At 37.9% G+C, this 24,239-nt stretch overlaps 1 protein-coding gene across 1 annotated transcript; it reads right to left on the bottom strand.

Annotated features, from left to right (window-relative positions):
• On the bottom strand, window positions 1-23,552 carry LOC128993278 (myophilin). Its single transcript, XM_054417069.1, has 4 exons — window positions 23,409-23,552; window positions 4,843-4,979; window positions 1,540-1,744; window positions 1-507 (listed from the first exon to the last, which is right to left on the bottom strand). The coding sequence occupies exons 1-4, from the start codon at window positions 23,460-23,462 to the stop codon at window positions 337-339; spliced, it is 567 nt and encodes a 188-aa protein (XP_054273044.1). The 5' UTR covers window positions 23,463-23,552; the 3' UTR covers window positions 1-336.
• Between the last annotated feature and the right edge of the window lie 687 nt (window positions 23,553-24,239).

Genomic DNA, 24,239 nt, shown 5'->3' with positions numbered 1-24,239 from the left:
TTACAGTATTAAAATAACTTTATTCAGTAAATATATTCATAATAAAACTATTATTAAGTCACTATACTATCGAAGGCTCGAACAATTCCAACATTCATAGATTTTTAGCACCTCTTTCTCAATTACTACAAGTTTAACAAATTGACAAATATCTACACAAATAGAACTGGAATGTATACGTAATACTAGTGGGTACACAGTTACTGGCGGTGGCGGATGTAACAGAGATTGTCGGATTACAGTTTCTACGGAAGATATAAAATAAATAATATAAATATAAAACAGTACGGGTACTGATAGTCTTTCACATAACCACGTATTTACACAGTGAGATGTTTACATGTGTCTTGTGTTGCCGAAGTTGATTCCGCTCTGGTTTGCTCCCTTGTTGCTGCCGTACTGTAGACTGATCACTCCTTGGCCAGCTTTCAATTGTTCCTCGGTGAAGTTGCGAACGTTCTTCTCTGCTTCCTTGGGTCCAATGCTGGGTTGTCCGTAGTTTGAGCCCTGCAAAGTTTTATTGTTTATTAGGATTATTTTGTACTTTTAAATTGACTGAAAAAAAAAACTACTGTAGGAAATGTTGATAACAGAACGTCACAAAGGAACTTCCCCAGCCCTGAGATGGAAGCGGTGTAACAGCTAATAGAAAATGTGATACCAGCTTTAAGTGCATTTCAGAGTGGCACCAGTTTCTTTTTCAATCAAGGTTTTTACAACGTTTTCATGCATAGTCTCTAAACTTTACTCTGAATGTTTGTGTAAAGGTTAATACTGTTAAAAGTTGATAATCCAACACTAGCAGTATTGCATTTTCCCCTTAATAAAAACTCTAATGCCTGTTCCCATAGACTTGTTCTAAACAATTATCTATAGACAGAGAAGTTGCTAAGGTATAAATAAGCCAGTGGCGATTGCAGGTGATAAAGACAGTACAGGTGGCCGAAATGGTACAAAATTGAACCATTTAGTGATGAAAAGTTAACGTATATTGCCTTACAACATATCTCTTGAGTATTGTATCCTTAAATCCGTTCAGGCACTATTTGAAAAAAAATAAAGAAACTGTCAATTGGATATGAATATAAGAAATGTTCAAGAACCGTACATTAGCTGACAGTCACAACTCATTTAGCACTGTGCATTACAGTGTGTGGAATTCTTAACAGGCGGATTATTGAGTGACAACGATAATCACCTCACTTATTAACATTTTCGTTAAACATTTAACAGTTCACTAGTTTCATAAACATTTATCTACACACAATTAATTGAAGATTTTGCGTGATATTTAAATTGATGGATTTTTTTTAATTGGTTGACATGTGTGATACAGATCCAATTTTACTAAAGGTTTTTCATTCATTTTAGACTCTTTTTCACTGTTGCACTCAAGGAAGCTTGCTTCGATCCCCGAGTTCCCTGTTTTGGTGACCACCAATCGCCAATGGCTTTGAGCTGCTACCCTCTAGCTAGGCCTAGCCTGAAGTAATGTGTAAAATGGTTCCAGGCTCTATAAGTAGTTGTTAGAGGACTCACCTTTCTGCCTAGTGACTGCAGACAGATGACTACAGAGTTGAGGTTTTGTCGCTCCCACAGGTCGACTGTCTGGAACGTCTCCTGCGCAGGGACGCCCATCTGTCGTGCCACCTCCAGGAAGTTGTTGATGTTCTCCATACACTTGAATGCCATTGTGCTGTTGTTTATCTTCTTTACGGAACCGGCTTTCATTATGTTGACCAATCTGAAACAAGGGTGATGAATTGTGAGAAATGTTAAGAGTATGGTAAACTGTCACAGCTTGTGTACATTGGTTCTTTGACTGAAGTGAATTACTTTTTATTGAATCAGGCCAAAGTTAGGGCCATGTGGCTTTTCTAACAACCGGGGTTACTGGTACAAAAAAAATAACATTTTAGGTGATTCATTATTTACATTTAAGCCGGGTTTTCCTAGGCGCGGAAGTGGAGAGCGGAGAGAGGAACGCGTAGAGCGAACTCCACCTGTCTTAGGTAATTTAATGTTACTGTTTTCCTAGAAGCAGAGCGGAACACCACGTTAATCTCTTTTCCGCTCTCCGCGTTCCTCTCTCCGCTCTCCGCTGCTGCGCCTAGGAAAACCCAGCTTTATAATTTTAAGAGCCCTACATGAACAGAGCAATTGGACAAGGCAAATAAAGAAAGTTCTCACACACACAAAATTAGCAGTAGCACTAAAAACAAAAGTACAATGACACACCAGCTCTGACCATCTGATCGACTTAGTTCATTATTGGTGATGGCAAGTTATGTTATTTAAAGCCCTTGTCACACGTGGGCTAACAGCTAGTTCTCACTGCAAAGTCCTGTCAGACTGAGCTAGGAACTACCGCTACAAGTCTGGTGTTGTGATTGGCACCGTGTGTGTAGCTAAAACATAAATAATGTCAATGTCACCTGTTGACATTAGACGATATGTTTTGTCTATGATCAGCCATTGTTGAAGTAAAGAAATTGAAATGTTAAAATGTAAACACTATGATTTTGTACCTACTACGAGCTTATAAGTTAACAAAAACAAATAAGCTTTTGTAGGCCTATCACATCACAAAAGTTGTACATGTTAACACTTACTCTCTATATATTACCAAAAATCACATTCACTTAGCTTTTAGAGGTGAGATGTATTTACAACGAAAAAATTATGAAAATACGTACCTAAAAATATGTTTTTTAAACATGAAGTTCAAAATTTAGATTTTGATTAATTTATTTAAATTAATCAATTAATTTAAATTTGTTCTCCTTATTGCAAGAACTACAACTAGAACGATACTATTGGCTCCAGTCAGACGCTGGAATGGTGCTAGAGACTTGGTGGTCACGAGACCAGCTAGTGACTTGTAACGAGTCAAATGGGTAGGGGGTAAAAATATAACGATCTAGACCACGAACATTAAACAGCTAAACATAAGCTGTTGAGTAAGCCTAGTCGCGACACTAAACTGACGTCGTACCTAACCTCCAATTCCAAGACCGCAGACGACGTTGGTGTCAGTTTGGTTGTTTGGCTGTTCGACTGCGTCTGAGGCCGGGCTACGGGAGAGAAGATGAGCAGCGAGGTCACCTTTGAGCGGTACGCGGCTGTAAGCCTGTTAAAGCTGCCATGCGCCTGCCTTCGCTGCCAGTTTTTTTTTTGTTTCGGTAACTCGTTGACCAATCAGGAATCGTTTTAACTTTCGTCTCGATTCTGAGACGAAGGTGAAGTAAGAAGAAGTTTTGTGAAGTTTTGTTCATTCGTATTCCCGGCTTTTGAAGGATTCGCTAATACGTCTTTTCGTCTTCGATTTGAAGAGTTTTGTTCTTTTTCGTTCGTCGCTTAAAAGTGCGCCTACATTAAGTTCGTGGTGCATCGAGTGTGCTAAAAGTGTTTTACAGTAGTATTACTTCGTTTGGTAAGTTGTGTAAAACTAAGACAACTTAGGTTTTTCTTTTGTCACTTGTGTTTCGGCAGAACTTTGTCGAAGTTCCTAGGCTAGGCCTGATTCGCAGACCTCGTCATACGCTTTAACCAACTCATTTAATTAAAGTATCGGAGTTGGTGACAGATCATTTCGATTAACGTTTCGTAATCCATATCTGGGACTTTCTTTTTAAATTCTTAAACCCCTTTATAAAGTTCCCGAACGCCCCGAAGTTGGCCCCAGCAGACAGGTTTCTGCTTGATAATTATTGCAGAAGTTTGCTTAAGTTGAACACGTGGGGAAGTTGAAGTTTTAGTTTTTCTTTTTTCGTATCAGCTCTTGAAGCAGTTTTATTTTTAGTTTCAGTTTTTCTCTCGTTTCGTGTCTCACTTGGACAACTTAAGCCAACTCGTTTTCTTGTCTAGTAAATTCAGACTCTGTGGGAGTTAGGCTAGGTTAGGCCTATCTTGTACTAACCTTGTTTGTTTCAGGTTGACGACGTAACTCCGTAGGTAAGCGGAGTGCCTACTTAGCTTACTTGTTGATTTGTTAAGTTAGCTAGTAGTGTGTCATTTAGATATTTGCCCACAGAGTCAAGTCAAAATTATTTATTTCCCCTCAAGCCCTAGGCTAGAGTGGTGATTTCGAGTAGGGTGTTTAGTAACCCGCAACGTTCGTCTCGAGCTCTGACAACCAGGGCTATCAAACTTAGGCTATCCGAATCACTATCGACTCCTGGGAAACTCCCCGCGACCAGACTAGGGCGAATCCTGGGATCCTCGTTTTGTTACCGGTGGCGTAATTTCCCACTTGTCGTCCGCCAGGAAAATTACGTCACAGACTCTTCAAGTGCATGAAATATTTAACTTTTTTTAAACCTTTTAGTGGCTGGAGGTACCAGCTCATGCAAGTGTTTCTAGCCGCTGGAGGATCAGTCACACGATGCTGGTTCTAGCTGCTTCTTACTAGCTGTGAAAACCCAGCTCTGTGTTACAGGGGCTTAAAAGTTTATCGGGGACAGAAAACATTTATACAAATTATAATAAAAAATGCCCCCAGTAGCTACTAATAATAACATCTGCTAAAATTAATGATTGGTCAGTGCAGCCAAAAACTGGGGACGTTATTCTAGGGATCTAATTTGATGGTTACTAAGTCCATTAGATTAACACAAACTTGTCTCCCTTTTTAAAATCATTAATCTTTGCATCACGGGGGCAAAATATTTTATTTTGTCTTTCATAATTTAAATGTTTGTTAATTTAGCCAACATAGCCTGGCTCTATGTGTAATTATCATGCATTCACCTTAACGCTCGTAACATTATTCGCACTACAAATTTATAACACATAAAGCAGATATAAAACACTTGTCATTGGCCTATTTGTAAAACAACTCACCTACACAACAGTTGGCCATCTCTTAATGTCTCGTAAAAGTTGTCTGCGTCTCCACTGATGTTGAAGTCTTCGTTTGTGATTGCTCTGATCCATTCTAAACATTCCTGTGCTAGTTCTTCACTGTACTTGCTGTTGATCTAAAACAAACATATTCACGTTGAAATATCGTGGTATAACATATCCTCAAGGGATTTCGAGAATTATTACTATCCGTGAATGCATCAAGGAATTGAAGTTAATAATTACAGTTTTTCCTAAAATTATGGTAAGGTTAAAATATAAAATACACAAAATATACACCCTTAATATATTTATTAATTGACCTAATGTATTTGTGAGTGTAAAGAAACCGGTTTTAGTTACCAGGGACCAAGTATAATTCTTTTGTCTATGGTAGCAGTTTTATAGACCATCAAACAGCACCATTATTTTATAGTATACTAGCAGCAAAATCTGACGTTGCCTAGGTCTAAATACCATGCACAATAAAAACACATAAGTCCTTAATCAAAATGTTTATTTTGTCTCCATTTGAAATCTTTTCAATTCCCTGTATTGTTCCCGTTGAATGTTGACTATGTTGGCAGCAAATTGTTCCAGTAGTACTCCATCCCGCACACAACCCATTGGTGAGCAATTCAGCTTATTAAAGGATCGCCTGGTAAAGTCAGTTGTTAGTTCTTGGAAAGCAGCATTTTACACTTATGTTTTTGGTTTATCATAGTATTTTGGTTTCGTCACTAAGCCGTAGACAGAGGATCCGTTGGTTTTCTGGTAAACCAAATGTTCATCACAGTAGTCACTCTTGGTAGGCCTGCCAAACCTCTCTGAATTTCACAGCAACTCCCGCCGTCATATTCCTTTCACTTGTCAGATCTGCCGATATACAGTGGGAGAAGGCCAGGCTCTCACATTTACTAAGATCACAACTCCATCCCGCACACAACCCATTGGTGAGCAAATCAGCTTATTAAAGGATCGCCTGGTAAAGTCAGTTGTTAGTTCTTGGAAAGCACATATAATTTAGCCAGCAGGGGCCGGCTCAGGGATGGCTACTACTGGAAAAAACACAGGCTGAGGAGGAGGAGGTAACGTAAATAATTTGCTTAATGTCCAATATACCCCAAATCCTACTACCAAACCGACCAGCACAAAAACGATAGAAAGACTCATTACTATAAATCAAATCAATTGGGGTATCAAAGCTGGATGATTCGTCTCTATGGATACATATTTAATTTTTATAGTTTGTGATGGTTCAAGTCTTTAATTAAAAATCTATATTTATAAATCAAGAAATATCTTATGGACTAACACAAATTCAGTAACAGATATTTGTGAAGTTCCTGTGGGAACGGATGTGAACTGGATGTCACAGCGATAAAACTACATTTCTAAGAGATATGGAAAATTCCACTTACAACTTGGTTTTTCATTTACAGAATAGAACACCAGGCGCACCACTTGACGGAGATCCATAATCAATCTTCTCGTTGTTCCTCTTCACTGCCTTTTCATAAGCAGGACACTTTCTTGACCCTGCATCGTGCTTCAAATCACCTCGATTTTCTCTTTTGCAGTTGGCACAACAGACTGCTTCTTTCTTTTTCTTATTAGGGCACTCCTTGTAGTCATGCTCACCAGCGCAGTATGGGCAGCTAGGCGTTGTCGCAGTACAATGCTTCGCTACGTGGCGGAACCTTTGGCACTTAAAGCATCTGGCTATGTCTACGTAGTCCTTAACCCTACAGCATTGCCATTCTACAAATATCTTGTCCTGCCTTCGCAGCCAGTTTCGTACTCTCACAGAGCACTCCACCACGATGTGATTCTTCTTCCCAGCTGATTTAACGTCTTTGTACTTATGTCGCACCTTAAACTCCTGAATGAATTGTCCCTGCTCAATTTCACTACCTTGCATATTTCTGTTGAAGACTTCTTCCTTAACCTCGTTTTCTGTCAGCTCAGCGTTCACGTCATAAATCATTATGACGGGTCTCTTCTTTTTGTCGGCTTCTCAACTTTTAAACCTGCATCCGCTAGAGATTTCTCTTTCATCAGATTGTCTATTCCTTCTTCGTTCTCTGCTTCCACGATTACTCCATTCCGAATGTTAACTATTCTTCTAACCTTTAATCCTATTTTCTGCGGTTTCACTAACCTCTTAAGAGTGCTTAGAACTTTGGCGCTCTCCTGGTTGTCACTCTTCACTGTTACAATCTTAGGCGGTGGAAGCACAAGGCCTTTCACGCCTGTGACCTTTGGCACCGTAACTCTTGGAACGGTTGGGGAATCCTTCTTCAGAGCTGCAGGATATCTTCTTCAGAGATCCTAGCTTACTCCACCTGCGCCTGATTCGATCTTATCCTTCAGATTTTCCATCTCATGCCGCACAGTTGAGCTCACAATCTTCAAAAACTTTTTTGTATTTCGTGGATTGGAATGAACCATAATTGTAGGAAATTTTATCACAAATCTTGAACATATTTGCGGAACCAAATCCATAACCTAGTCCAGCATTGGTAACAAATTATGCAAATGCGATGAGATGTGATGACATTGTTCAACCTAGCTACACGTGTACATCAAAGTAAAAACTGTGTACATTTTTTTTTAAATACCTGAATTTACATTAGTTCACCTACTTTACCAAAACCATAGACTCCGTAGTTAGTCTATTCCAAAACTTGAACACAGCTCTCATCCTCAACGTACTCATCTATGACACAATTTTTAACCCGATTATCAAAAACTGCTATACCAATAAATGAATCTCAGGTGTTCTTTCTTGAATTTAAAAATAAATGGTGATTGAAAGTAGGAAAAAAAGGCAAGTGCCAACCTTACAATATTTATAAGCTAACCCGATAAGAAATAGTTATATGTTCCTTTGAAATTGATAAGTCACACTTATTTCATAATTTAAAATTTTCTAAGAGCAATAAAACATAGATTTTTGAAAAAAACATTTCAAATGTATCATAAATTCATCATTTTGTTGAAACTATAAAAAACTTGCCATGCAGTGGAGAATCCATTTAACAATTTTAATATTAACAGCTGGTTCATTTAAAGTAGTGTAAAATTATCATATGGTGGAAATGTAAACAAAATTGCAGAGTGAACTTTAAAGGCCTCTGGGGCAGAGCCCCAAGGAAATTTAGATCGTTTCTCTTTTGAGGGCTCACCTACAGACCAATACCTTTCTTTAGACACCCCTACCAAGTTTCTACGCCCAGCCGTTCTCTCAAATTAGCTGTGACAAAAACCTCGTTTTCCTCCATAAGAATAACATGGGATGGGAATTTAAAGGCCACGGGGGCAGAGCCCCGAGGGAATTCTCCATGTTTCTCTTTTGATGGCTCATCTACAGACCAGGACCTTTCTTTAGACACCTCTACCGAGTTTCTACGCCCAGCCGTTCTCTCAAAATAGCTGTCACAAAGAAAAACAGTTTCAAATTAATATATAGACTTTTGTTCATGTTAAAGCATCTTTCACTATATGGGGAAAGGAATTCATATGATTGGTCTGTCATCTGACGGAAAGAGTCAATATTACTAAAATGACTGGTTCTATCTGTTTTGGGAAAATCATTCAGATCATATTTTGGATTGTATAAGTGAATCACCATCTTTGGTCATAAAAATCCTGAATTTTATCAGCGGGAGGCATATGAAATTTTTTTTATTTGATAAAAATATCTGATTCTCCAGAAAGCAGTAACATTCTTACTTCGATCCAAGCGATTTTAATTCCTTCTCTTGCCACATCGACCCATGTATTTAATCAACCTGTACTTACTTGCTAACTGATTAACTTATGGGGTAGTTTTGCAATGGCCATATCGATCACATAAAGCTGTGCATGTATTTCGTGGATGGAATGAACCATAATTGTAGGAAATTTGACCACAAATCTTGAACATTTGCGGAACCAAATCCATAACCTAGTCCAGCCTTGGTAACAAATTTTGCAAATGCGATAAAATGTGATGGCACTGTTGTGTTTCCGAATGTTTTGTATGTATGTAGTGAGGTTTAGATGCGTTGTTCGACCTAGCTAGATGTGTACTTCAAAGTAAAAACCCTGTACACATTTTTTTTAAATACCTGAATTGACATTAATTTACCTACTTCACCAAAACCATAGATGAAACATACTCCGTAGTTAGTCTATTACAAAACTTGAACACAGCTCTCATTCTTAACGTACCTATCTATGACACAATTTTCAACCCGATTATCGAAAACTTTTATACCAAAAAATGAATTTCTGGTCTTCTTTCTTGAATTCAATAATATTCTTGAACCTTACAATGTATATAAGCTAGCCCGATAAGGAATAATTTATGTTCCTTTAAAATTAGTAGGTTGCACAGATTTCATAATTTCAAATTTTTAAGAGCAATAAAGCATGGATCCTGAACAAAACATTTAAAACGTATCATAAATTCATCATTTTGTTGAAACTATAAAAAAACTTGCCATGCAGTGGAGAATCAATTAAAATCATAAATAACGAGCGGTTTGGCCCGTCCTACGTACGGGAATCGAGTAGTCTATTAAAACTGTATATGATTCAGAACAGCTAGTTTACAACTTGGTGGCCGATTCACACACACTGCTTTCATTACAGCAGCTACATACCACCTTCCACTGCATAGGCCTACTATCACTTACCTACCTTATTTTACCACCTTGGCCACTGAAACCTCTAAAATGATCCTGGCCTCCCGTTCTCTTCTATCCCTTGCCATTTCTAAGGAAGATACCAGTCTGAAGATGTCTTTCATTACTTGGTCTTCCAAGTGGTCTTCTACCTTGTAAGTTAGTACTCCTTGGAATACATTTTTAAAAGTTGAAGTATCTTCTCTCCGCCATGCAAAGCCTGCCCAGCCCATCCGAGATCTGAGACTTTTGGAATGTACCCCTTTATCAAGTTTCTGAATCATCAGTACTACTGGGATGGTTATGATATGGTATTAATCGATTTTGGTTTCTACTGACACCCTGCAGCTTACTGGTCAGTTTTCTGGAGACCTACTACACCAGTTGACATTTTCATGTGTACTGTATGCAGTCATACTTATATTCAAAAATCTAGAAAAAGATGTATCAACACGTAAACCACTTATATCTTAAAGGATTGAGCACTTATACTTAAGACGGATTGCATTTATAACAAAACTTGATTATACGTTTAAAATGTTAAGTTCAAAATTACATAATCTCCTGATAACATAGATCTTTTACGGTAGGTAATAAACTGCATTTTAAAGTGAAATAGTGTGTAGGTAAACTCTGGATCAATAGTTTTGTATACAAACATCTTGTGACATAAACATTTCAATGACAGTTAGAATCCAGCTGTTAGTTAAACCTAAACCACCAGTCAAACGACTTTAACTCGTCCGTCGGCTGCTAGACTTAAAAAACTGGGACCCTAAACTAAAATTATGGCTTCGATATTCCCTAGTTCTCAAAATTGTCTCTTTCAACACAAAAATCATGAAAATCCGTCAAGTGGTTGATTCAGAATCGTGAAATAAAAAAACCCAGTTTCGTTTTAATGTGTAAACATTTAATTTGACAGTTTCAGTAGACCTTTGAATACAATTTTAATATTAACAGCTGGTTCATTAAAAGTAGTGTAAAATTATCCATATGGTCGTAATGTAAACAAAACTACTGAGTGAACTTTAAAGGCCTCTGGGGCAGAGCCCCAAGGAAATTTACCTCGTTTCTCTTTTGACGGCTCACCTACAGACCAACACCTTTCTTTAGACACCCCTACCAAGTTTCTACACTCAGCCGTTCTCTCAAATTAGCTGTGACAAAAACCCTGTTTTCCTCCATAAGAATAACATGGGATGGGAATTTAAAGGCCTCTGGGGCAGAGCCCCGAGGGAATTTACCACGTTTCTCTTTTGATGGCTCATCTACAGACCAAGACCTTTCTTTAGACACCCCTACCGAGTTTCTACGCCCAGCCGTTCTCCCAAATTAGCTGTCACAAAGAAAAACAGTTTCAAATTAATATATAGATTTGACAGTTAGTTCTGCTTGTTTACATTTTTAAACTTTGCAAGTAGGTTTGTTCGTTGTTACCATGGATACCATCAATCAATATTTACTTTCAAATCTCTCACCTCAGATTTTTGAAAGCCCATGGGGCAGAGCCCTAGGACAATATCGAAGCGGGAATAGTTCTATATGTATCCTCGGAACTGTTGCTTCATTTGTGTGCAATTTGAGCATAGTCGGTTCAGTAGTTTTTGATATTAGCTCATACAAACACACACACAGACACCACCTCTTCTTTATAATAGTATAGAATATAGAATATAGAATAGAATATAGAATAGATAGATAGATAGATAGATAGATAGATAGATTGTTGAATGTTGGGTGCCTATGTTGGTTGTGTTTATGTATTCACTTTGATAAGATAAAATACAGTATATTGAGCACACATTGACTCATGCCTCATCAACATTCCAGAAAGTTACTGCCCCATTAATCAGAGACACCTGTGTTTACATTCGTAATATTAAATATCCATTGATTTTTAAAATACAGCAAATCCTATAGGCCTACTCTTATGTTTGTCTGTCTATCTGTAATATATATTTTGAAATCCAGCAAAAAGATTTTGACTAAATTTTGGACATCTAATGTTTCTAGAAAGAACTCTTTAAAGTAAATAATGATTAATCTCCACTGCACGGAAACAAAAAGAAGCCTACAATGTTCAAATTGCACTATCTATTATGTAGCCGACTTTGTTTAGATGTTGTGTAACGGCCCAAAACCCGTCAAGGGGTAAAAACCCGATTTTTATTTTAAGTATTATAATTTTCTACGTTCGGGGTAAGCCGCTCCCGCGTTGTCAGCGGCGTCGTAGGGGCAAGGGTCCTACGTCATCGTAGAGATATCTAATTTTCCCGACACGTTTACTTTGGTGATTACCAAGTATAACGAACGAAACACGTTTAGGTTAAGTTTCCAATTAATTAGGCTTAATCGCATTCATCATAGGTTATTCAAAATTCTAAATTTAGCTTCACATATTTTTCGAGTGGCTATGATGAGCACTTGTTGAAGGTAAGCTTAACGTTGAAAGCATTATTGTTGTAATTAATATTCTGAGCCAATAAACTCGAAAAGATAATTAATTAACGAACACGTTAAGAGTCCTGGACTATCTCATAGTAGGCTAAGCTATCTGGACAAATTTAAGGTGTGACCGAATTTCAGGTGAGGCGACAATAACGTACTTTAAAATCTGATTTTGTCTCTCAACCCGAAATTTCGTCATAGTTGATAAAGTTATAATTGTATCTTTCCCACACGTCTTACTGGATCAATTCAGTTTAACAAATCCTTAGCATAAAACTGCCAGTTTTAATATAAACTTTACCATGATTTAATTTCTAGTGAGAAAACTCTTTAACTGAAAGGGAAAGTGTTTCCACTAAGAAGATCAGTAAGAATGAGTTAAACACATTATTCAATTTCATTCCATACAAAAATAGTTCAATATGGCTTTAAGATAGTGGGATTCCGTTTAGCACTTGGACTTGAGAGGCTTTAGCTTTGACGACATGAACATTGTAATGTAACCAAAACTCATGTTACTGCAAGTCGAGTGCAAAGTGTTACAATCTAGTGAGAGGATATGTTGCATTAAACAGTGTAAGTGGTAAATAGGAAGCACCTGATTACAAGAGAGGGGAACTCTGCCACAGACAGATGGTCAAAAGCATCAGCTGGAGGCATTAGATCACTGGGACACTAACAGTTGGTCAATTGGCCCTCTAACAGCTGTTCATTTGAAATTTTAGCATGGAAAAATTTGTGATAGAATACCATACCTCGATACCTGATAATTATTAGGTAAGTGTACGCCCTAGTATCTGATTATAACCAGTCAGAGCTTGATTTTTGAAATTCTGATCATTTGCGATGAGTACTTAAAAACCAACTCGTGATTGTTTTGGAAACTCTGACATCTATCATCCAAGTGTCCTTGAAAATGTAAAAAAATATGACAGTATAAAGTTGGTATTCCCACCTAACCCCTGATCTTTCGGACAACAAGACACATTTTCTTTCTTTATCCCTAGTTCAAAAAGGTAACTCAAATAAATAAAGTAGAATTGCCATTGAATATTTCTAGACTTTACCCTGTACACATGGAAGCGTTGCAACGCGACTCCTAGGTAGAAACACAGCAATCAAATGAGTGCTACACACAATTACACATGCAGCGCCAGTGCTTCGGCCAACGCGCGCCTCAGAGGTTCACCGTGCAACGCGCTAGCAGCGCGCCTCGAGTTACGAAGGTTCTAAGGCATTAATTGGGCCGTACACACACATAGGAGCGTTGTAACGCGCGTTTTGGAGTAGAGGGGAGTAGGTTTTATGTATGTTTAATGAGTACTACTATTATACAATACCTTATGGTAATTACGATGTTCTCTTCTGTTGAAATCCAATCCCTAATGCTCTCACACGGTGCTATTAAAGTCAATGGTGCTAGACAGACTTTAACTTTCGTTAAAATAAGCAATTAACATGCTTTAGTATTTAAAAGCTGACGTTCATAGGACGTTCACTCGATTAGGTTAAAGAGTAAAAAATAAAAAAAACATACGAGCTAAACTTTCCTGTAAAAAGTGTTCTTAGGAAATTTCCTCGGACACAATTACTCGGGATCGCTTTACTTTTTTCATTTTGATGTCCACAAAGGGAAAAACATCATTCATTTAATATTTTATAATTGAAATATTAAATTAAGCTCCAACGGGGAATTTTGATTTAGTTTTCTTTCTTTATAACTATAGTACAACTCCCTTACAAAAAAGTTAGTAGAAAGGTTAGTAAAAACTACATTTTCGACTTTTATGGCTATGCCGAGACATGCCATGAGACGATTGCTTAAACGCGCGTTGCAATTGCAACGCTGTCATGTGTACGCCAAGGCCTATCTGAAGCGCGTTACAACGCTCCCATGTGTACGTAGCCTTAGAACCTAGAAGCATACATCTCCCATGTGTACCGGTAATCAATAACTGTAGGTCGTCTAGACCGACAGAATCTCCCACATATAGTGTCGTTGACCTCCACTTGGGAATTGTCAACGTTGTACCTGGACGTCCCAAAACATCATCAAGGTAGGTCGCCTCGCCAGCAAGAGGTCAGTTTGGACTTGTGAGTCACTATAACCAGGCTCAGCCTTGCCTTATAAGGTCAGAGTGGCCTTCACTTCACCATGTCGAGGCAGCCTTTATCAGTACCGCCAACACCGCAGAAATGTAAACCTCATCTATGCTATACATGGCTCTAATGATACAGACTGAATGGGCTACATGGCTAGTTCCTCGTTCCCTTTGTGGGTGTCGGGCTTGGAGCCGGGGTATTTCAAGTGGAAATATAATATTTGAAGTAGGTAGGCCTACCGGTAATGTCTATTGCTGACCATTGACCTCTTAAGTGTATTGTCTATTTACAAACATACTGTGGATGAAGGAATTTTCAGAGGTCCCAAATGGAATGTGGCTATTAGGTCAATAACCTCTCAAGTAAACATATCAATCTGTTTTGTCGTTTCATCGTACTCATCAAACTAATGATGTTTACTCAAACGTCAAAACAAAACATGGAGAATGTTGTTTTTCTGCATAATTTTTTACTAGGTTTTGATTGTTGGAATTTTTGTTCTTAGTTAACGAATTTATTTTGTTTACATACCCATATTTTACGAGGTCCGATTATGTACAATATAATGTTTTCTGCAACCGTTTCGTTTACAACTAATACTCCACGATTTAGCCCTATTCACGGTAACTGGCGTCCACACTTTAATTGTAAAAGCGCCCTAACATAATTAATATTTCAGTTGACAATATCAATCTTTGCGTTATTACAACAATGACCAAGTTTACAAGCGGCGAAAGCGATATAAGTTTACGACCCTTATTTACTTCCGTACATCGTACATACATCTTAATACAGTATCAGGTTACATTGTATCACATACTCTCACTAAGTGTTTGTCAGTTGCTAGTTATGGCGCTGCAGTCAGCATTGACTGTTAAACATTAGCACTTCGTTGGTGATAACAAATCGACCAGTGACCTTGTACTGTATGACTCTACCTCAACTGATAACATTGCAATCGTTACTGCTTGTTCTACGTTTGGATTGCTCACTTCTCACTTGTCAAGATCGGGGTACAGAGATTATATTCGATGGGGCATTTTTATGGGATAGGTTAACTCTCAGATGACTAGTTTTCACCAACTTGATTGTACAAGTGCAAGATTGCACAAAGGACAGTTTGTTATGTTGAATGCGATATCCGTGTTGGTTATCCATCATTTTGAAGGTTGTTTAATCTGTATTATTTGTACGTCAAAACTATGTTATAGATATTAAAAGGTAAACGCAGCAACCAAAGCCTAGTGGGCTACAATGCTAGATATCTGGGGACAGACGAGTGTATCCATTAGTATTATCTCCTAATGTGGTCTGTGGAGACCGGATGGCTTCGGTCGTCTTATGGCACGAAACATTGTGAGACATTTCATGTTTTTTTTGTATAGTGTACTAAAAAATTTTAATTTTAAATTATAATTAATTTACTACGAGAAGGTGTTTGTCAAGAAATGCAATACAAATTGTTGCGTTAACTGCTCTTTAAATGTTTAGTATAAGGTAGGTAGAACAATTTTATTTTATATGGATTCCGAACTCGACTTTAATTAGGCAATAAAATGAATTACATACCAGTGATTAACGAGTTTATTAATTGTGGACAACGATTGTTGTATGGAATCGAGACTTCATGGTTGTTTTCTAAACCGATTTAGGTCTCAACTAACAAAAATAATGAAATTGAAAAGAAACTTCCTGCGTGAATTTCGATTTTCAACCGTGGTTTTCTTACAAGATTTTAGTGGACAGTACCTAAGTACTGTATTTTAACCTTCTTCTGTATTTAACCAAAGAAATAAAGACCCAGGCGATTGTTTTACGTTTTTAACTTCCTTCGCAAAACCATAATGATCAACGTCGTCGAAGCTTCAAAGAAATTTTCCTGTGGTGGGTACAACACCCAAGATTAAATGGTAGCTTAAAGCCTAGGTGTTAATGTTTCCACCAGGTGCTAACTAGCGTGAAGTAGAAGACACCCGAGAAGGTGAGTTGAGGAACCATAACGGAGCAGAGCGTCTCGCGTTACTAGAAGGTCTAGTAGACTGGAGGTCAAGACCTCGATTGTAATCCTACAAGTCTCTCCTAAAGACCTACCGGTCTATTACAGTGTAAGTTACCCTTTACGAGAAAATGTTAGTAATGTTGTACTCTAAAATTACAAACATTGTACCGTATCGTAAAAAGGCGTGTACAACTATAACATACTTTTTTTATATTTTGGTACAGTAGTAGACGTATAGTTAATTGTTTCGACTAGAGTAAACCCATTTGCCAGAGTAGCCATCGACCACGACTGGTAGGCCTACTATGAAACTAATTCATCAACTTTGTACTAGTTACGTACCCCAAATTAGACCTATGCTTGTATTTGTAGTTTAAGCATAGATGAAGTGGTATAAGATCGAGACGCTCCTTCATTTTAGTTCGAAATTGACTCATTTTCCAGTGGTATCTATTGGTAATTTAAAGGCGTAACAGCGGTGAAAATTTGTATTAACTTTAGTAGGCCTACTTGTTATAGTGTTTGTTTTTGTTGTTATAGACAGGTCCTGGGATTTCCACAACTGAGAAACCAATGAAGCTAAATCAGCCCTAAAGGAGGAATGGTCTACAACAGATTATATAAAAGTTATTGGCACGTACGACTAAGATTTTTTGTGATTTCTGTTATAGCTTTCCATAAAAACCCCAATAATAATTACAAGCTTAAGTGACTTCAAGTCACGAGATAAGAGCTGATAACAGCGTCACGCCTACCTTAACCAAGTCAGTCATGGATAAACTGGTGGTTATGTCCTATTCCGCCCGAGTTTTATTTCGCCCGGAGCCTAATTACTCCCAATTCGCCCGCGGTCCCAGATTATCCCCTATAATCCTCAGCTCTACCTGCGTCAGGAGTCCTATTCCATCCACGGAGGACCCCACCCACCAACCCCCAACTATGTAAAAGCCCTCCCCTACCCATCACCCTGTTATCCACCTCCGACTACACGGTTATTTTAATGTAAAGTTTAAACACGAAGTTTTAAGCATTAAAATATAAAGGGGCATATGCCCTTATTGATGTAGCCGTTGTAAAGATACGTTAAATCTTTATAATCTGGAACTTTCCTTTGCGTTGAAACGCTTCAACAGTGATATTGATACATGTTTACGACATAACAGATTAATAAAATTTGCTACCTATGTGCTGTTAGTTACTGTATGTTTGTCTCCCTATCCAAAATGTGCAAATAAGCAATTTAATTATTTAAAATATTGCGTTTAACGACAAACAGAAACATATGATAGATAACACTGCAATCCAAGACATGGCCAAACAAAGGCCACTAGTTAGCGGCTTCTAGTGTTAAATACCCAACTGCACACCTTTGAGTTTTCTTTATTATGCAATGTAAATAATTCACCTATTGGGTTTGATGATGATTGGAGTGTCGAATCGGACTCGATCACCATTTGCTATCTTTTATGTAAATTTATCGTCTGGTGAGATAATAGTATAAGAGCACAAATATATATTTTAAGTGTTATTAGACGTTTTTTTTCTTTTCGTATACAATGTAATATAGTAGTTTACGCAAGGAATACGTTAAGATAGTGTCGTTTACTTTATTTACGCAAGTTGCGTACACTACTTCAGTGTTACTGTATTTTGGAGTAGTGACAGTGTAAATGGACCAGTGTTATTAGACTATCTTTTTTTACTTTTCATATACAATGTAATGTAGTAGTTTATGCAAGGAATGCGTTAAGATAGTGTCGTTTACTCTTTTTACGCGAGTTGCGTACACTACTTTACCTACGACAATATTTTCTTATTAATAACCAGACAGGATGTGAATGAAGCGCGAGGGATGTTGACTTGGAATGTCCAAGCGTTGTCCGTGAGAAATAACAGGGGAGAAATAGCAGAGTTTCGCATTTTTCCAAGAGAGGGCGGTCATTCAGGATTCGTCATCGGTATGCTTCTTTTTTGGGGAGATGAGAGCTAAATCTCATTTCCATATGTGCCGTTGACTGTTACACATCGCGATGGAGTACACAACTACTAATAGAGGTGCGCTTAGTCTTATTGACAACGGGTATGGCTATTAAAAAACGCGAGAATAAATCTGGTGAAGTGATCTGGTGGTGTAGTAAATCGTTTAACGGAGCTTGTCTCGGAAAGGTGATCGTTAAGGAAGAAGTAGTGTTGAGGGAAGAAGCTCATCGGTGTATTCCGGACGTTGCAAAGTTGGAAGCGAAAAAAGCTATTGCTAACGCAAAGAAGAGGGTTCGACAAGAAGACAGCATAACCGTGGCAAAGGTATGTAAACAATATCTTGAATAATCTTCTTCCTTAACAATCACCTTTCCGAGACAACCTCCGTTAAACGATTTACTACACCACCAGATCACTTCACCAGATTTATTCTCGCGTTTTTTAATAGCCATACCCGTTGTCAATAAGACTAAGCGCACCTCTATTAGTAGTTGTGTACTCCATCGCGATGTGTAACAGTCAACGGCACATATGGAAATGAGATTTAGCTCTCATCTCCCCAAAAAAGAAGCATACCGATGACGAATCCTGAATGACCGCCCTCTCTTGGAAAAATGCGAAACTCTGCTATTTCTCCCCTGTTATTTCTCACGGACAACGCTTGGACATTCCAAGTCAACATCCCTCGCGCTTCATTCACATCCTGTCTGGTTATTAATAAGAAAATATTGTCGTAGGTAAAGTAGTGTACGCAACTCGCGTAAAAAGAGTAAACGACACTATCTTAACGCATTCCTTGCATAAACTACTACATTACATTGTATATGAAAAGTAAAAAAAGATAGTCTAATAACACTGGTCCATTTACACTGTCACTACTCCAAAATACAGTAACACTGAAGTAGTGTACGCAACTTGCGTAAATAAAGTAAACGACACTATCTTAACGTATTCCTTGCGTAAACTACTATATTACATTGTATACGAAAAGAAAAAAACGTCTAATAACACTTAAAATATATATTTGTGCTCTTATACTATTATCTCACTAGACGATAAATATACATAAAAGATGGCAAATGGTGATCGAGTTTGATTCGACACTCCAATCATCATCAGACCCAATAGGCGAATTATTTACATTGTATAATAAAGAAAACTCAAAGGTGTGCAGTTGGAAATTTAACACTAGAAGCAGCTAACTAGTGGCCTTTGTTTGGCCATGTCTTGGATTGCAGTGTTATCATATGTTTCTGTTTGCCGTACAGAAACATACAGTTACCGTACAGTAACTAACAGTTCATAGACAGTCAATTTTATTAATCTGTTATGTCGTAAGCATTTATCAATATAGATAACTGTTGAAGCGTTTCAACGCCCAACAAACCCAAAGGAAAGTTCCAGATTATAAAGTGGTAGGGGTGATGGGTAGGGGAGGGCTTTTATATAGCTACATTATCCGGGGGTGGGTGGGGTCCTCCGTGGATGGAATAGGACTCCTGACGCAGGTAGAGCTGAGGATTATAGGGGTTAATCTGGGACCACGGGCGAATTGGGAGTAATTAGGCTCCGGGCGAAATAAAACTCGGGCGGAATAGGACTACACGAAACTGGTTTGTGCCAAGGACAACCCGCCCATGAATCTCAACCTCGGGACTTGACGACGACAAGAACCTCAGGCTGTGATTGATTGATGACATGTATAATGTATATTGCATATTGATGCTATGTGCCGTAGTATCGTTCAGGTGCAGAGATGGAAGTTTCTTCTCTTTCTCGTTTGCATTTTATAACTGGTTCGAGTCCGAGTGGTTGTCATGCAGCCTAAGAGATTGAGTTACGTCATGGCATTTTCTGAAGAAGATGAACAAATTCCTCAGATTTGGTTAATACTGAGCTCAACTTCCAAGTTTATGACGAAGTTAACGTTCAAGACAGCCCTGGCGATCAAATGTTGACGTCAAATAAATGTTTACTTTTCACAAACTGTTTCGTAAGCTACGATAGTCAAAGGTATGATATTGACCTCGGATGAAGCAATTATTGGAAAACATGTACTGCGGTCTATTTCCTATACAAGAAATATTGTGCCCCTCCTTCGCTACAAAGTTTCCTGGACCATCTCTCACATCCCTACAGCGAAATTAGCTGGAGCGCTGGAGGAGTTCTGGTTTCGGTGTCAGTTGTTTAGTCATAGGTCAAACGGGAGTTATTATACATCGATGGGTCAAAATGTAATCAAACTCTCAAACGTGAACTTTATTCAACGTGAAGTACATGCAGTACTACGATGACATAGGTCCTGACAAACTAAGATGCAACTCCGCCTCAACTTGTTGGATAACGAAATGCGAAGTCAGAGACCTCATTTTCCCAATAATTTACATAACTACTACGAGATAATACACCCAGGATATGTTGAGATTGTGATAAAGATAGATGACTATTTTTACCACATATTGAAGCTAAGTAGCACACTATGTATTCTTGTCCTAGCTTGGGTTTTACCGGAAGCCTGACTCGGTGCCTTGCTGAGTGCTGACGAAGCTAACAGATTGTTGAAGCTGAGCGCGCAATCGTCAGCAAGCATTGTTCTCTGATACTAGCCTCTCTTTCTGCTGCGACGTTGCCACATCTATATAGACTCCTGGGCTAGCATTAGAATAATGAGATATTTGTCAGGTCCAGGTCTGTTGTAGGCTAGGGCTAGAAACCAATTTGAGGATAGCCAAGTGAAGGGAATAAAAACCCCAGTCGTCTTTAAGCATCAACCTCTGAAATTTTAGAAAATATTTTTGTTCATGTGTTACGATTGGACATGAATTCAATCGCAAAGATTTCAAGCGTCTGTTCCCATTTTCAGTTAATATATTCTGTCTCACATGGACTAAGTTATCGTAACATACAAGATATCTGCACCCGCCTCGATTTAAATGTACGCTTTCAAGCTGTAAGAGTAAGTGGATGCATTTTACGAATAAATTCTGCAATATTGTAGCGTACCTGTCATTCTGTAATACCTTTAATCTAAAATGCCTGTACTAAATTAAGTTATCGTCGTAAACTGATCTATGCCACAAACAAATTATTGAATTGCAGAAGGCATAAAATGTTCACTGACCTAAAATTTGTAAATCGTAAGACTAAAATCAATTAAATTTGTTTAAATGACAATTGTTATCGCCATATTATGATACGGTGATGCATAATCAGTATTGTATGTAACAAAATTCCGTATTCAAACTGTAATTTGAGATAATAAATTGAATTTGAATTTTGTTATAACAGTTCCTTACCCGTTCTATGGGTGCAAGGGTATTGAAACTTTACTAGTATTAGACCTTACACCAATGCATGAATCTGATATAGAAACCCCCCATTTAGTTTCTTATGACTTCTTCCTTAACCACTTATATATACAGTAATATAGTGTGAGGTGCTTGACATTTCGCTCGGTGTATATTTTGGGTTGGGTGTTTAAGATAACGTTTTCTGTGCTGCTCACCCCGAGTTGAATACAGTATCAATAGTATCGATGGACCCCGCACAAATTAAGATAACAAACAGATGATTCTCTCACAGTTTGTCGGGGAAGGGTAAATTGGGTCACGAGAGAAAGAGAGAGAGCAATCGATAACCAGCATGACGTCATCCGCCCTGTACCGCCCAGCTGATAACTAAGCGACTGTATCATTGATAACAGCTGACATTTGATTTGAACTTGGTCTGAGCTCAGGCCTCGATCACTGATCACTTCCGGAATAAAATGACATAAATATCCTAAATTGTTCTTGTATATAATGGCAGTTATTAATAAGACACCGTAAATATGATATTCTTGGTAAAAAGCTGGCCAATCAGTGCACACGTGGACCTATTTATTTAGTTTTCTATAGGCTAGAACTGAGTGAATGACTCAAATGATGATGAAAAAATATATTGTACTGTAACCTACAGGTATTTTAACACGTAAGCTTTTTGCACGGATGAATATGATCATTGCCTGAACGTTTAAAATAAAATTTCTCCAACTGTTATTTACACGAATATATTATGGCCTATGTATTAGTAATTTGTATAATTTAGAGTATTCACGTCTCTCTATGTATGCAAATGGATACATAGTAAATATTGTGATGCCGTAAACAATAAACAAATTTATATTAGTAGAGAACCTATGTTTAATCGTTTGCAGATACGGTTTCTTCACTTCAACTTAAGATTTAAAAGTTTACTAATTGCTATCAATAAAATTGAATTAGAGTTAAATCAATAATTATTTCATCCGATAACAATGAATATATTAATTTACATCATCAAGTTTCAACTTTTCTTTCTTCCTTTTCCTAAAATATTGTTTGACTTCCACTTGCTATTTCGGATCATACAAGTGTCACAAGACAGCAGGTTGCCTAGTTGACGCTGCTATTGTTATTGTTGTGAGTCGGGCGAGGAATTCGGTCAAATTAAACAGCCGCAAAACAAAACGTCAAGACATTCTCCTTGTCTGGCAGACCAGAGGGAGTGGCCCGGTCCCAGGTCCCACTGCCGCCTACACTACACTACACCACCGGGCCGAGAGACATCTGATGTGGACAAATGCTTGTTGTCTATAATATTGGGAGATGCTATCCGACTATGAGAAGCGGCACAATAGTGGACTGACTTATGATCTACGGTATTCCAATTGTTGCATGTCAGGTGCATTAGAAAAGTTGTACCTAAAAAAATAATTACAAAATCGGTTTATAAATCTAAGAGTATGATGAAACCATCTGAATTCATACGAAGTACCTACGACCTACCGGTACATGAGTGACATCTGTTTTACGAGAATATTTTTATTCCTAGAGTGAGGTAGCTTTCTAGACGTATTTGAAAACTGTACAAATGAATTGCTTTTAAAATTCGGGATACTGAGTTTATGCAATCGTCTAAATCACTGTTTATAGTTTATACAAAAATAGTTAACTAACTTTTTAATAATAGGCTACACATAATCATGAAGGAGAGATATATACACGGATTACTATACTGTACTATAGATATAGCCTAGCATGAAATAGTTATACAATTTTACTGGATTTCAAAAGTAAAATGGTTAACAAAACTTTTGGGTACATCGCATGTTCATTTTATCAAACAAAATTTAATTGCAGCGTTGAAAATCGAGTTTAGTAGTCAAAGATATATGAAATTCCTCAATTTGAACGAAAAGCGTGACAGAAACGGGCAACAATAGCAAACTGGAGACCGATTTCCAGCCGTCTGTTTCTTTGTCATTACAGCAGCCTCATAAAATGCAAAATAAACTAGGTTTTATATTAAATAAATATTATTCACATTATAAACAAATAACTCACTTTTCTCTGCGCCTCGGCGGCAAATCCAGACTTGGCGGCTCTGTTGTTTGCCATCTCACTCACTTTCACACTTACTTACGCCTTCAACTACGAGGGAAGACTGACTGCTTTGCCGTGAAACTTGCCGCTCCGAGCCACCTGGGGGTCACGTGACTGCTAGCTGGCTCCTGATTGGCTCACAATGATGTCATCTCCCTCCCACCACCCGGCGCCGGCGGACGACAAAAGGCCTTCCTTGAGTAATAGCAGGCGCATTTGCATTTTACCACTTAGAGAAAGTAAATATTTGATGTAAAAAAGAATCGTGAGCGTGAATAATAAGTTTAAACTGGACTAGGTAGAGTAAAATCGGTTTCTAAAGCAAGTGGTTGGACATGAAGCACGTGACGTGTATAAGAATATTATTATTGGTGTCCTGGTATAATAATGTAATGAGTTAATAATTAATTTATCATTATCGATCCGTTTAGTACACTTTTAGTTTTCCTGTTTTCTTTTAATGCAAAACTTGGAAATTAGACAACTAAAACTGAATATAGTATACCTACTACAAAAACTAAATTGTCACTTTGATAACAAAATTCCTCTTAAAATTCCCTTCAACTTCTAAAACACTAGATCTGGATCTATAGATCAAAAGGTAAACGTATTGTTCCAAAAGCCACCATGCCAGGTAATCGCCCGTGTATTTTGTGGTGTTATTTCCATGAACTGTAGTAAAGATCAAATGTTCTCTGAACTAATAGCAACGTGTCAACGTGTCTTGCACTTGATATAGTTCAAACAAGCCAGCAATATCGTACCATTGACTAATAGATACTCTCCAGGAAG

Source organism: Macrosteles quadrilineatus, unplaced genomic scaffold (assembly GCF_028750875.1).
Source record: "Macrosteles quadrilineatus isolate MER2022 unplaced genomic scaffold, UCM_ALF_1.0 Scaffold_4__1_contigs__length_99947679, whole genome shotgun sequence".
Taxonomy (NCBI): domain Eukaryota; kingdom Metazoa; phylum Arthropoda; class Insecta; order Hemiptera; family Cicadellidae; genus Macrosteles; species Macrosteles quadrilineatus.
This window is presented reverse-complemented; position numbering and strand designations above follow the sequence as displayed.